Source organism: Oncorhynchus masou, chromosome 8 (assembly GCF_036934945.1).
Source record: "Oncorhynchus masou masou isolate Uvic2021 chromosome 8, UVic_Omas_1.1, whole genome shotgun sequence".
NCBI classification, from domain to species: domain Eukaryota; kingdom Metazoa; phylum Chordata; class Actinopteri; order Salmoniformes; family Salmonidae; genus Oncorhynchus; species Oncorhynchus masou.
Genome location: NC_088219.1, coordinates 33,252,054 through 33,266,047, shown reverse-complemented (window position 1 = coordinate 33,266,047; position 13,994 = coordinate 33,252,054). Strand labels below are relative to the sequence as shown.

Genomic DNA, 13,994 nt, shown 5'->3' with positions numbered 1-13,994 from the left:
TGCAGTGTATATTGTCCAAATGCAAGGCCGCTTTCCCACTCTATATTACTATAGAATTTTCACAAATGCCTTAGTATACATCATTCCTAAACATTCTATGAATTTATGAAAACGTGAAAATTACCATATTTAAGTGGTCGCTTGTCAGAAAATGTTTTTAAAGTGTCATATTCTGCCAGGGAGTGTATATGAACAGTTTTTAATAAGATTTCATGTTGCTAAACTGCTTTCAGTTTCACTTAAAATGCAACAATGTTTCACACAAATTATTTTCAAAGAGATGTCTAACCACAGCAAACACGCTGCAATAAAAACACAGTTCCACTCACCAGATGATTTGAAACTTAACTTCTTGTTGAAAGTTATTCTTGAAAAGGGATTAGCAACGACATCCTGTTTCAAAACACCTGCTGCATCCTCCTGCAAACTAGCCGACAACAAGAGCTAGCTAGCTTGACCATGGGAAAACTACTGCTCGCTATTACGCAGTGACCCGTTGACCTTCAAAAAGGCAGAAGTTTCCTTAAGTTTTTTGAAAAAATGGTCCCAGGCATTAAGTCAAAATGTGATTGTTTTATTCCACTTTCACTCCAAAATGTTGCCCTAATACACTTGAATGGCACATGGCTTTATCTAGCTTCTGATGGACTATCCAATGGTTGACTTAGCTAGCTAGATGTATCTCCCCAGAGACCAGCAGTGTTAACCCTTTCCAGTAAAAACTGAAGAGATTAAATCAGAGTGTCATTGAAAATAATATTATAATTATTATAATTATTGATTATTATTATAATCATTAATTTATAAATTCTTAGCCCTTCTTTGAATGTGCAGAAGGCCCATTGTTCCCCACTGTGTTTGGGTTAGTAATAATTTGTAGAGTGGCTCTATTTTCCCTCAGCATGCATTTATTCACTATTCTGAATGTCTAAAGAATCCATATGTTGTTCTGAAATATGAACACAGAAATACTGGATGTTTTGAACTCTTATTATGTTTTGATTTGACAAAATTGCAATCATGGTCTTGAATTGGACTCGCATTTTCCTGGTCTCAGTCTTGCCTCGGTCTCACTTTAGGTGGTCTCGACACAATACTGGCTGAGACACACACACACACACACACACATGCAGACACACACACACACACACACACACACACACACACACACACACACACACACACACACACACACACACACACACACACACACACACACACACACACACACACACACACACACACACACACAGACACACGCACAAACATATAGTATATATACACACACACACACATACACACACACTTCAGCCATCCATCAACATGGTAAGCCCAGCTCCATTAAGATAATGATTTCATGACCTTGGTACTGTGTTTCACTCCTGTTGCTACTGGAAGATCAGACTAAGTGCTTTACAACATTGCATTACCCTCACTCAGATGCACACACACACACACATTTGTTTTACTATCCTTGTGGGGACCAAATAATTGATTCCTATTCAAAAGCCTATTTTCCCTATACCTAACACGAAACAAAAACCGGCTGCATGCGTGCGCCATCGTGCACCATCGTGAATACATTTATTTTGTCCCCCCATACCAAGAGCGATCACAACACGCATGTTAAAATATCAAAACAAACTCTGAAACAATTACATTCATTTGGGGACAGGTCAAAAAGCATTAAACATTTATGGCAATTTAGCTAGCTAGCTTGCACTTGCTAGCTAATTTGTCCTGGGATATAAACATTGAGTTGTTATTTTACCTGAAATGCACAAGGTCCTCTACTCCGACAATTAATCCACACATAAAATGGTCAACCGAATTGTTTCTCGTCATCTCCCCTCCTTCTAGGCTTTTGCTTCTCTGGACGTTATATGTTATATTCTTCAGGAATCAATGGGTACATATCCTTAATTTTCAAGTGAAAAAATGTCGGTAGCAACTGCAGATTGCCACTTTCAGGGGAAAGTAATCTGATTACTTTACTGTGTTTGGGTAATCCAAAAGTTACGTTACTGATTATAATTTTGAACCGGTAACTATTACATTTAGAAAGGAACCTACCCAACCCTGGTAACGTCGGACCATGCACTAAAAAAACGGATAAGTTTTGGCTTCTCAAACATCTTGTGGTGGAGGAATCCTAATTAGCTCGGTAATATAGATAATTAAGATGTCTTATCTGTATAATATGCTTATATAATTGAACTGTTGAACTCTTGTTATTAGAATGTATCCCTTCGGACTCTGGTGTTGGCAGTTGCACTTCACCCCTCATATGGGCCTCAGTCACCTGGGGTCCAGAGAGCGTAGGAGTCAGGCTTGTCTATCACATGTCCCTGGTGCTATGCAGAATATCAGAAAGATAAGAGGACAGGAGGGAACATTGTCTTCATGTGTGAATGTCTTTACCTATTTTAAACAATGTGAAGGGATGGCTTGATGGGGAACCAATTACTTGTCTCGACAATGTCTGTGCACCAGTCACTTCCTCCTTTTGCCTTGGGGGAGAGAAGGTCTGAGACAAGATGTGTGGGTTAGTGTCTTGAACCATTATATGTCATCTCTGATGTTGCACCTATCCTGGGATACTGTATGTCCCAGAGGCTGACTCACCACAGGACTTTACAATTGATTTATTCCATAGAACGAGTTGATGTTTCTGTACTGTGAAGTACCAAGGATGAGATCTTAGGGGCCTAACTCAGTACAATTAAAACCGTCTTCATAACAAATGCTATCTGGCTGGGGGGTACTCCTTTCTCACCTTGCGACCCATTCCATACATCTGTTGTTTGTCATGTAGACTAAGAGGGTGTATCTGCTAGAAAACATATTTTGCATACTTTGTATGTCAGAGCTACTCGTCACAACACTCAAAGGTGTGGAGTCGACCAGCCTCTTTATTGTAGAAGCAATTACTCTATGCTCCTTTATTAATAAGGTTTGAATAAAGTAATATCCTGATTGGTGATTGACCTTGTCTCTCCTCATTAATGATTAGAATATCCATGGCAACCAAACAAAAATAAGTTAAGAAACTTAAATAGCTGAAGTGAGCTGCACTACCTTCATATGAGTAAAGCAAATGTAGTTTTTTTGAGTAAGGTATACTTAAATGTCATGCCACCACTAAGCCACACCTCCAATAATTTCCCAGTGTACCTTGCCTTTTCGATTGAATTGTAGAGATACAACCCATGAATGCATTTGTTAGTGACAGTAACAGTAACAGTAAAATGTTTAGTCTAGAAACTCAGTTAAGTGAGTTTCTAGACTAGACTAATGTTATCGTTATCGTATATCATAAGGCTCTATACAGTGGCCAGAAACTCATAGTCTATAGGCTGTATCAGGCCTGCAAGTAGGATTGAGAAATTCCACAAACTTTCCAGTAATTTTACAATGTACTGCTTGTGAGTGGCAAGGTGGTGTATGAGAGAGTGTATGAGACAGCAGGGAAAGACAAAGTAGCTAAGTGGGACTGGAAAAAATGTGCTATGTATCGTTTACATCGGTGAGACCATGTGTAATGTGTTCTAATAGTACCAGGAAGACAGATTAGATGTGATTGATCACAACAGAGAGGCCCTCTCTTTCTTTCTTTCTTTCTTTTCTCTCTCTCTCTCTCTCTCTCTCTTTCCCTTTCTCTCTCTTTCTCTCTCTCTTTCCCTTTCTCTCTCTTTCCCTCTCCCTCTCCCTCTCTCTCTCTCTCTCTCTCTCTCTCTCTCCCTCCCTCTCCCCCTCTCTCTCCTAAGAGCCATAGGGAGAATGCAGCTGAGATGAGCATTTTATCTGGAATGATCCGCATTATTCCCAAGAGGCTCATTCCCGATCCCGGCCTGCCGCCGGGTGCAGCTGCCTGCCATTCCTGACTGTTTGTATTCACAATCTCGTCTTGGTCTGCTCCATCAGGAGGCAGGAACACTGCTTCCCGCTCCTCTCTGAGCTGAGGCTCCGATTTAATGAGGCTTTATGTGGTCCACACGTTTATATGGCTCCCATCTACATAATGGCGCACTGAGGAGTTTGATATGAGGGTTTTAAAAGGACTGCAGGGTGTGTTTTATCTTGTTTGTATTATAAAGTTGCTTCTGACTCTGTGTTAACGGTTCCTCTGTTCTTCCTTCTCATCTGTTCTGTCTGTTAGGTGTGGTACATGGATGGTTACCACAACAACCGCTTTGTGCGGGAGTACAAGTCCATGGCAGACTTCATGACGACGGACAACTTCACGTCTCACCGCCTCCCCCACCCATGGTCCGGTACAGGTCAGGTGGTCTACAACGGCTCCATCTACTTCAACAAGTTCCAGAGCCACGTCATCATCAAGTTCGACTTCAAAACCTCCACCATCAGCAAGTCCCGGCAGCTGGACAACGCCGGCTACAACAACATGTATCACTACGCCTGGGGCGGCCACTCTGACATCGACCTCATGGTGGACGAGGGCGGGCTGTGGGCCGTCTACGCCACGAATCAGAACGCAGGGAACATCGTGATCAGCAAGCTGAATCCCAGCACGCTGCAGATCATCAAGAGCTGGACCACCAACCACCCCAAGAGGAGCGCCGGCGAAGCCTTCATGATCTGCGGTACTCTCTATGTTACCAACGGTTACTCTGGAGGGACCAAGGTGTACTACGCTTACAGCACTAACTCCTCCACGTACGAGTACATAGACATCGCCTTCCAGAACAAGTACTCCCATATCTCCATGCTTGACTACAACCCTCGGGACCGTGCGCTCTACGCCTGGAACAACGGACACCAGGTTCTGTACAACGTCACACTGTTCCACGTCATCAGCTCACAGGAACTGTAACCACAGAGGCAGGACTATATACAATATAATATATACACACAATAGAAAGAGAGAGATCATTCTATATATGAACATATATCTATGGGAGACTTTATGGAAAGAGTATCATATATAGTGTATTTTAAAACTGTACTACGAGAGATTAGATTAAACGTGACTGGAACTGCAACATAGATGAATGTGCACTATCTATTGGAATTAAAAAGATAACTTTTTGCTAAGAAGGAAATAAACATGATACATCTAGAGATCAAAATGATATATTGGACTGAAAAGAACAGATGCCAAATAAACATCACGCCTTTTTTAATCATGAATAGTAACTATCGTAGAAGATTGTCTTGGTGGCTGTGTCTGTCTCTGGATGGACTGTACCTCCTTCCTCCTTCCTGGACTTATCTCAGGGTCAGGGAGGTCCTAGCAATGGACTATGGGATTGGTTATTAACTGTTTGCCAACCAGGACCCCCTGGCCCCTCAGACAGAGAGGGAGAACCTCGCCCCTCGAACAGATAAGGGTAAAACAGAGGAGGACCTGGTCAAACGGTTAGAACTAGGACATTATTTGGAGAACTGTGGGAAGATATTATGTCCAGATGACCACTGAGCCTATGACCACAGTCTGTCACACACACCTTTATCCATTCAGTAGCAAATAAAGAAGTCTGTAAACAAGTAAACAGCAACAACATCAACATCCATGAGAAGACCTGGGCCTGTATTCACCAAGAGTCTCAGAGTAGGAGTGCTGATCTAGGATCAGGTCCCCTCTCTTATGCGTTATGTTTGAAGGGCAAATCTGATCCGAAATCAGCACTCACTTTTTGAATACAGTCCCTGAAAGCACTGACTGTTGGGGCGAACTGTTGTATTGTACAAGAAGAAGGCCGGGATTCAATCAGAGCCGCATAGTAACGCACTTGACATTTAAAGGTAAATTGACTGAGCCGACATCTGCAGCGTTTCCATAGATGCAATCTCCGCGAACTTTGCCTCTAAAAGCCGAATTGTCGACTGCGCTAAGACGCGCCTATTGGATTGAATCCCCGGTTGAAGACTTTCCTGTGTTTGTGACTCCGTGTGAAAAAGCCTTGATTTGCATGAGTGTTTTTTTTTACCATTCTCGTCTGCTACCTTCTGAATGTCGTTGTGCTGTATTATGCTGTACCTATTGAAGAAGGGGATGGGGTAAAGGGTTAGTGTAGGTACCTTTGGGATTTCAGGGGAGGGGAGTTTCAAAGCTGTTTGCTTTTTCACTTGTTTGTTTATAGAATGTTTTTTTTCTTCCAATCAGATAATTTTTTTTGGGGGGGGGGTAATGTTCTTGTATCACCCCTAACTGTTGGCACCGGCTTTGCTTCTCTGTTAGTTGGGACATGCGTGGGAGAACCCTAGCTCATATCCAGTTGATATATTTCAGAAGATTAGAAAATAATAGAATGTATCACGTAATATATCCAGGAGACTTGGGCTCAGTCCTATGGCTTCAACCTAACCATCATCAGCCTACTGTTTGAAGTATCCCTCTTAGTCGAGGGTAATGATGTTAAATGTATATCTCCCCTCCCACCCACCAACAAAAGAATAATGCTGTTTAAATGTAAATCCCATCGCAGAGGACAATGGCTTTTCACTCTTTTTGCGCTTTTGCTGGACGTGTGTTGTACCTGAGATGAGATAGTTAATGGTTTGTGTCAATAAACAGAGAATCTTTGTTCCGAGCTGATGCCTCACACAGTCTGAATGACAAAATTATTGAGCGCCATGGAGCCACAAAAGGGGGAATTGAAGAGCCACGCAGAACCACAGGTTGCAGACCCCAGGTTATGGCTGCTGTTTCTGTGCAGTTTTCAGTAGTTGATTACATTTCTGCAATGTTAGCGGTGTACTTAACTACTGGAACTACAAAGTACTTTTTTTGCAGAAAGAAAAGAAAATCAGAACTGCCTTATAATCACTTGAAACATTGTTTTTGTGTTTAATAGACTACATTACCTATTCTGCAAACATCTGACTCCAGAGTGAACTGTTCTTGCAATTTGTAGTCTAACATTTTTTTTAAACATTTTGTTGCATTACAAAGTGGGATTGAAATAGATCAGTGATTTTTTTTTCTCCATTTGATCTACCCAAAAAACACAATTCTACACATTTTTACAAATGAATAAAAAAATATAAAACGAAATATAGGTGTTGCATAAGTACACCCCCCTTGTTTAGATAAGCCTAAATAAGTTCAGGAGTAAAATTTGGACTCTGTGAAATTATAGGGGTTGACATGATTTTTGAATGACTACCCCTTCCTCTGTCCCACATGCACACAACATCTTTAAGGTACCTCTGTCAATCATTGCATTTCAAGCACAGATTCAACTACGAAGACCAGTAAGTTTTCTAAAGGCTCATAATGAAGGGCAGTGATTGGTAGATGGGTAACACCAACAAATCAGACATTGACTATCTGTTTAAGCATGGCCAAGTTAATAATTATGCTTTCGATTATGTATTAAACCACCCAGACACATCAAAGATACAATTATCCTTCTGAACTGAGCTGTAGGACAGAAAGGAAACAGCTCAAGGATGTCACCTTGATTCTAAAACAGCTACGGAGTTCAATGGGTGTGATGGGATAAAACTGAGGATGGATCCACAACATTGTAGTGACATCTCAATTATGACGTAAATGACAGAGAGAAGGGAAGAATACAAATATACATAATAAAAACACTCCAAAAAATGCATCCTGTTTGCAACAAGGCACTAAAATAACTGAAAAAAAATGGCAAAGGAATACACTTTTTGGCCTAAATACAAAGCCTTATGTTTCGGGCAAATCCAATAACAATACAACACTGAGTAACTGCCTCCTTATTTTCAAGGTAGTAGATGCATCATGGTATGGGTATACTTTATATTGGCAAAGACAGAAGTTTTTCCAGGTTAAAAAATCATGGGGTGGAGCTTAGCACAGGCAAAATCCAAAAGGGAAACTTGCTTCAATCTGCTTTACACAGACACTGGGAGACAAATTCACCTTTCAGCAGGATAATAACCTACAACACAAGGCCAAATCTACATTGGAGTTGTTAAACAAGAAGACAGTGAATGTTCCTGAGTGGCCAAGTTACAGTTTTGACTTAAATCTGCTTGGAAATAGCTGTCTACACATGATCCCGAACACCTTGACAGAGCTTGAAGAATTTAGAAAAGAATAGTGGGCAAATATTGAATAATCCCAGTCTGCAAAGCTCTTAGAGATTTACCCGAGAATACACACAGCTGTAATCGCTTCCAAAGGTGATTCTAACATATATTTACTCAGGGGGGTGAATAATTATGTAATCCAAGTTTTTGTGTTTTATTTTTAATTCATCTTTTTTTGTTAACGATTTTTTTCTTACACTTTCACATTACAGAGTATTTTGTGTTGATCATTGAGAATTTTTTTTTTACAATTAACTCCCTTTTAATAAAGGTAAATGTGAAGAAATCCAAGGGGGTGAATACGTTGATGCCCACTGAAGATATGAACATTTTTCACAAAGTAGTGTTGATGTACTGAACTACTTTTTCAAAGTAACTTTAGTTAAATGAAGTAAACTACATTTTTCATAAGCGTAGCTGTAGTGCATCTCAACGTCTTCCCGTTTGAAGTAATTGGTAGCTTGGTAAACTATATTTTCAGAGTCGCTTCCCCAGCACTGTTCAGAATGGCAGATGAGACTTCCTGTGCACTGTCTGCGTGCCTGTAGGTCACATTCACGACACTGTGGGAGAACACTAGTCCCTTATAATGCTAATCTCCCAAACATCATTACCGTTAAGTGTCATAATTAAGTTATCAGACGTCTAACATCAAAAGCACAATGTAACCCATTAAAAAAAGTATGTATTTTTTTATTTCACAGTGGGCTCCCAGCCATTCCAGATAGCTAAAAAGCCTGCTCCCTTTCATAGTAGTAACTTTAAAAAAAAAGTAATAAGGATTTATTCGTTTACACATTGTTTCAACAATACATGAGAGTGATTCTTGTTAGGAGATCAAACTTTCACAGGAACTGGTAGGGATTGTTCATGTTTCCTTCCTCAGCATAAGTATTTCTCAACAATCTGTTGAGTCTCCTTAAAATGGGTCAAATCAAATCTCTTGTGGAGATAAAATACTTTGGTGTAAAGTGACTTTGGTGTAAAGTTCTTCCAAGTCTACCATTCTCACTCTCTGGCTCTATAGCTCTCTTTCTCTCTCTTTATCAAACTCCTCTCACTCTCTCCCAATCTTGTTTGATTTCTCTGCCCGTCTCCATATAGCTCCACTTTCTCTACCTCCTTCTGTATTGTGCCTCCAACCCTTTCTCTCCCCTCTCCCTGTTTAACCCTCATTCTCTCTCCCCTCCCTCTTCCTGTCCACTCTTTCCCTTCTCCATCCTTCAGCCATTCTCTCTCTCTCAATTCAATTTCAATTTATGGGGCTTGATTGGCACGGGAAACATATGTTTACATTGCCAAGCACGTGAAATGGATAATAAACAAAAGTGAAATATCCAATAAATAATTAACAGTGAACATTACACTTACAAAAGTTCCAAAAGAATAAAGTCATTTCAAATCTTATATTATGTCTATATACAGTCGTGGCCAAAAGTTTTGAGAATGACACAATATATTCATTTTCACAAAGTCTGCTGGCTCAGTTTGTATGATGGCAATTTGCATATACTCCAGAATGTTATGAAGAGTGATCAGATGAATTGCAATTAATTGCAAAGTCACTCTTTGCCATGCAAATTAACTGAATCCCCCCCAAAATATTTCCACTGCATTTCAGCCCTGCCACAAAAGGACCAGCTGACTTCATGTCGACGAGGACAAGGCTGGAGATCACTCTGTCATGCTGATTGAGTTCGAATAACAGACTGGAAGCTTCAAAGCGAGGGTGGTGCTTGGAATCATTGTTCTTTCTCTGCCAACCATGGTTACCTGCAAGGAAACTTGTGCCATCATCATTGCTTTGCACAAAAAGGGCATCACAGGCAAGGATAGCACTGCCAGTAAGATTGCACCAAAATCAACCATTTATCGGATCATCAAGAACTTGAAGGAGAGCGGTTCAATTGTTGTGAAGAAGTCTCCAGGGCGCCCAAGAAAGTCCAGCAAGTGCCAGGACTGTCTCCAAAAGTTGATTCAGCTGCGGGATCGGGGCACCACCAGTACAGCGCTTGCTCAGGAATGGCAGCAGCCAGGTGTGAGAGCATCTGCATGCACAGTGAGGCAAAGACTTTTGGAGGATGGCCTGGTGTCAAGACGGGCAGCAAAGAAGCAACTTCTCTCCAGAAAAAACATCAGGGACAGACTGATATTCTGCAAAAGGTACAGGGATTGGACTGCTGAGGACTGGGGTAAAGTCATTTTCTCTGATGAATCCCCTTTCTGATTGTTTGGGGCATCAGGAAAAAAGCTTGTAAGGAGAAGATAAGGTGAGCGCTACCATCAGTCCTGTGTCATGCCAACAGTAATGCATCCTGAGACCATTCATGTGTGGGGTTGCTTCTCAGCCAAGGGAGTGGGCTCAATCACAATTTTGCCTAAGAACACAGCCATGAATAAAGAATGGTACCAACATATCCTCCAAGATCAACTTCTCTCAACCATCCAAGGAACAGTTTGGTGACGAACAATGCCTTTTCAAGCATGATGGGGCACCTTGCCATAAGGCAAAAGTGATAACTAAGTGGCTCGGGGAACAAAACATCGATATTGTGGGTCCATGGCCAGAAAACTCCCCAGACCTTAATCCCATTGAGATCTTGTGGTCAATCCTCAAGAGGTGGGTGGACAAACAAAACCCCACAAATTCTGACAAACTCCAAACATTGAATATGCAAGAATGGGCTGCCATCAGTCAGGATGTGGCCCAGAAGTGAATTGACAGCATGCCAGGGTGGATTGCAGAGGTCTTGAAAAAGAAGGGTCAACACTGCAAATATTAACTCTTTGCATCAACTTCATGTAATTGTCAATAAAAGCTTTTGACACTTATCAAATTCTTGTAATTATACTTCAGTATTTCATAGTAACATCTGACAAAAATATCTAAAGACACTGAAGCAGCAAACTTTGTGGAAATTAATATTCGTGTCATTCTCATAAATAAACATAAATATGGGTTGTATTTACAATGTTGTATGTTCTTCACTGGTTGCCCTTTTCTTGTGGCAACAGGTCACAAATCTTGCTGCTGTGATTGCATACTGTGCAGCTCAGTTTCCACTGCATTTTGTGGGCAGTGTGCACATAGCCTGTCTTCTTTTCAGAGACAGGTCTACCTTCGGCGGCCTTTCTCAATATCAAGGCTAAACTCACTGAGTCTATACATAGTCATTTCCTTAATTTTGGGACAGTAAAAGTAGAATATTGGGTCAGGTATTCTGCCACTGTGTACTCTCATTCTTGTTTTGCTCATTTTTTTGTAAATTCTTTTCCAATGTGTCAAGTAATTATATATATTTTTCTCATGATTTTGTTGGGTTTAATTGTGTTTCTGTCCTGGGGCTCTGGGGTCTGTTTGTGTTTGTGAACAGAGCCCCAGGACCAGCTTGCTTAGGGGGCTCTTCTCCAGGTTAATTTCTCTGTAGGTGATGGCTTTGTTATGGAAGGTTTGTGAATCGCTTCCTTTTATGTGGTTGTAGAATTTAACGGCTCTTTTCTAGATTTTGAAAATTAGCGGGTATAGGACTAATTCTGCTCTACATGCATTATTTGGTGTTTTACGTTGTACACAAAGGATATTTTTAAAGAATTGTGCATGCAGAGTGTGTCCCATTTTGTGAATTCTTGGATGTTGAGCGGACCCCAGACTTCAAAACCATAAACTGCAATGGGTTATATAACTGATTTGAATATTTTTTGCTAATTGTTATGTCAAATATTTTTGTTCCTTTTAATGGCATAGAAGGCCATTCTTGCCTTAGCTCTCAGATCTTTCACAGCAATGTGGAAGTTACCTGTGGCGCTGATTTTTAGTCCAAGGTATGTATCGAATTATTGTGTGCTCTAGGGTCACGGTGTCTAGGGTGGAATTTGTATTTGTGGTTCTGGCAACTGGACCTTTTTTGGAACACCATTATTTTTGTCTAACTCAGATTTACTGTCAGGGTCCAGGTCTGATAGAATGTGTGCAGAAGATCTAGGTTACTGCTGTAGGCCCTCCTTGGTTGGGGAGAGAAGCACCAGATCATCAGCAAACAGTAGACATTTGACAGATTCTAGTAGGGCGAGGCTGGGTGCTGCAGACCGTTCTACTGCCCTCTTCAATTTGTTGATATAAATGTTGAAGAGGGTGGGGCTTAAGCTGCATCCCTATCTCACCCCCCGGCACTGTGGAAAGAAATGTGTGTGCTTTTTTCCTTCTATCTACAGCATGTCTTAATATTATTCAGTTCCTTTGGCTTTGATGCCTCATGTTTGAGCAAACCTCTGTTCAAGTAGAGTTTGATTTTGCTGTGATCTGATAGTGTTCACAGTCAGTCCACTGACACCCCTAAGAGACTCTGGGTTGAGGTCAGTGATAAAGTAGTCTGCAGTACTACTGCCACGAGATGAGCTATAGGTGTGCCTTCCATAGGAGTCCCCTCGAAGCCTACAATTGACTATGTACATACCCAGTGTCCGACAGAACCAGCATGTTTTTGTTGGTTATATTGTCGTTGTTGTGTCTAGGTGGGTATGCTGTCACATCCAGGTAGCAGGGAAAGCTGTCACCTCCAGGTACGTGTTTGTCCCCCTGTGTGCTGAGGGTGTCAGGTTCTTTTCCAGTTCTGGCTGTTAGGTCAACATAGACTAGTACAATTCCCTGGGCCTGGAAATAGTTGATTTCCCCCTCTAGGATGGAGAAGCTGTCATCGTTAAAGTATGGGGATTCTACTAAGGGAGGATATAGGTTGCACACAAGGACATTTTTCTTTTTTGAGATCATGTCCTCATTGATTTCTAGCCAGATGTAAAATGTTCCTGTTTTGACTAATTTAATAGAGTGGGTTAGGTCTGCTCGATACCAAATTAGCATACCCCCTGAGTCCCTTCCCTGTTTCACACCTGGTAGTTTGTTGGATTGGACTACCAGCTCTCTGTAACCTAGAGAGCAACCAGTGGGTCCATCTGCTTTACACTATGTTTCTGGTAGGATGACAATGTCTGTATTTCCAATTTCTTTGATGAAGTCTGGGTTCCTGATCTTTAGGCCATACAGTCTCTCTCTCTCTCTCTCTCTCTCTCTCGCTCTCTCTCTCTCTCGCTCTCGCTCTCATCCTCTGATGTTTCAATCGATTAATAAATGATTGCTTCTATTTTTAGTGAGAGTGCTTGGCCAGCACATGCATCCTTGTTCTCCACAAGGAAAGTTGTTGCGATTGAGAAAAATTGAAAGAGAAACAAAAATAACAAGAAGTAAGACAAAACATGTCCTGAACAAGGTCTCAGACTGTGTGTTGCAATGCACCGAATACATTGCCATGTTTAAGAATGTGATTGGCAGGCACACTGAGAAGCAACAACACCCCGACAACTACCCCCAACATCCTCTACTCCCCATTTCTCACACACACATACACGCACTGCTGCAACTATCTCCCCCCACCACACACAACATACCCCTGACAGTTGCATTTCATTTCATCATGCTGCATAATGTTTGTTTCCTGTGTCTATTGTCTTGTGTATTCCAGATTCCTCTAGCTATGCCACTTGCTAATTATTTAGCAACAGTAATGAGAAGGTCATTGGTACCTTGTCGGAGATCGCTGTCCAGGGTGTTGAATGGAGAGCTCCCGTACACATGCGCCATTGTGCCCAATTTGATTTTGTTCCCCCTCACACCAAACGCCATCACGACACGCAGGTTGAAATATCAATACAAACTCTGAACCAATTATATTAATTTGGGGACAGGTTGAAAAGCATTAAACATGTATGGGAATTTAGCTAGATAGCTTGCAGTTGCTAGCTAATTTGTCCTACTACTCCAACAATTCATCCACACATAAAACAGTCGACCGCATCGTTTCTAGTCATCTCTCCTCCTTCCAGGCTTTTTCTTCTTTGGACTTTATATGGCAATTTGTCAGGACCTGGTTACGAACCTGGGTCTCCGGAGTGAGAAACAG

General features: G+C 41.3%; 1 protein-coding gene across 2 annotated transcripts in view; it reads left to right on the top strand.

Annotated features, from left to right (window-relative positions):
- Positions 1–6,554, top strand: part of LOC135544552 (noelin-like) — a 54,874-nt gene extending 48,320 nt beyond the window's left edge. For both annotated transcript variants that reach the window (XM_064972248.1, XM_064972247.1), the window contains exon 6: positions 4,160–6,554. In XM_064972248.1, coding sequence (XP_064828320.1) covers positions 4,160–4,834 — 675 coding nt within the window. In that variant the 3' untranslated portion in view covers positions 4,835–6,554. The remainder of the gene's footprint in view (positions 1–4,159) is intronic.
- The last annotated feature ends 7,440 nt before the right edge of the window (positions 6,555–13,994 follow it).